Raw genomic sequence first — 1412 nt, forward strand, 5'->3', positions numbered from 1 at the left:
CGCTTAGGATCCGCTAAGTCTAAGACAGGGGTAGGCAACCTTGGCTCTTTTATGACTCGTGGACTTCAACTCCCAGAATTCCTGAGCCAGCATGGCTGGCTCAGGAATTCTGGGAGTTGAAGTCCACGAGTCATAAAAGAGCCAAGGTTGCCTACTCCTTGTCTAAGAAAATCGACTGAGCCACGCCAAGTTTGCATACTGCCGCCCCGATTGGTCTAACGTCACCGCGGTTCCCACCAATAAGCGGCGCGCGTAATCCCACTACCCCGCCCACTCGCCCCATTCCCGCTCTGACGACCGCCGCCTCGCAATGACGATGGAAAATGGGCGGGGGCCTACCTTAGGCCCTTCCCCCTGAAGAGCCGTTGGGGGCTGCCAATCGTGTCTAGGGACGCGGCGTGACCTGGCGGGCTTCCCCACCAGAGCGAGGATGGCGAGGCCGGGCTGCTTGAAGCACCACAAGGTAAAGCTGCTTACTCGAGGAGCGCCAGAAATTGCAGGGAAGAATAAAGCCATTTTGGAAAAAAAACCAAAAAACTCTGGTCGAAGGAACCCTTACAAAGCCCCTGTTCATTGCCGTCAAGTGTTAAGATCTCCGCAGAGTGGAAAGAAACCTTTTGCAAGACATATTTTGCTTTTTTGGGGTTTCCCCCCCCTTCCTTGCAGCAGAACAGGTGGCGGGTTGTTTTTTTTTTAGAAAGAAAGGTCATCGCCGAAACAGCAACAGTTAAACTCTCTGAATAAGGGTGTGCAGTTCGCTTTTGATAATGGAATTTAGAGCAGAATTGAAAGAAACAAAATGCAAGTTCTTAAATGACACAAAACCGCAACGGTTTTAGGGTGAGGTGCAGATTTGGATTCCTTCCAGCAGGCAGTGTCTCTTTTCAGGAGGAGGAAGCCTGCATTCAACACCTTTTTTAAAAATAATAATAATAATAATAATAATAATAATAATAATAATAATAATAATAATAACGGTAAAATAAGGCTAATTCATTTGGTAAGCCACCCAGAGTCACTTCGATAGTTTGATGTGCAGCATATAACATTAATAAATAAATACATTGACTAGTGTGTGTATCTGGAGTGAGGAATTAAGTTTAAGCATCTGAAAGTTCTGACTCCCAACACATTGCGTTGCTGAAGTGAAGACCGTTTGCAAGAAGCAGGAGTGGCCTTTTGGACAGGATTGTGAAATTTCACCAGTTCGAAGGAAATTGTTGGACTCCAAATTCTTTTAAGTATATGGCACTTGCCTTTGGTTGGATCTCAAGATTCTGGTAAGAAAAAAAATATACAACTGTGTTGATCTCTGGGTGGCACAGTAACTCTAGTGTCTGCAATGAAGGGAGCAGAGAAAGGCCATTCAGACAAACATCTAGAAGTGGTACTAGTAGTTCAGGCCACTTTAT

General features: G+C 45.6%; 1 protein-coding gene across 1 annotated transcript in view; it reads left to right on the forward strand.

Annotated features, from left to right (window-relative positions):
* The first annotated feature begins 389 nt into the window (after positions 1 to 389).
* CCDC14 (coiled-coil domain containing 14) overlaps positions 390 to 1412 on the forward strand; it is a 16844-nt gene continuing 15821 nt past the window's right edge. The window contains exon 1 of the mRNA XM_015817597.1: positions 390 to 463. Coding sequence (XP_015673083.1) covers positions 431 to 463 — 33 coding nt within the window. The 5' untranslated portion in view covers positions 390 to 430. The remainder of the gene's footprint in view (positions 464 to 1412) is intronic.

Source organism: Protobothrops mucrosquamatus, unplaced genomic scaffold (genome assembly GCF_001527695.2).
Source record: "Protobothrops mucrosquamatus isolate PMUCROS unplaced genomic scaffold, P.Mucros_1.0 scaffold606, whole genome shotgun sequence".
Lineage (NCBI taxonomy): Eukaryota > Metazoa > Chordata > Lepidosauria > Squamata > Viperidae > Protobothrops > Protobothrops mucrosquamatus.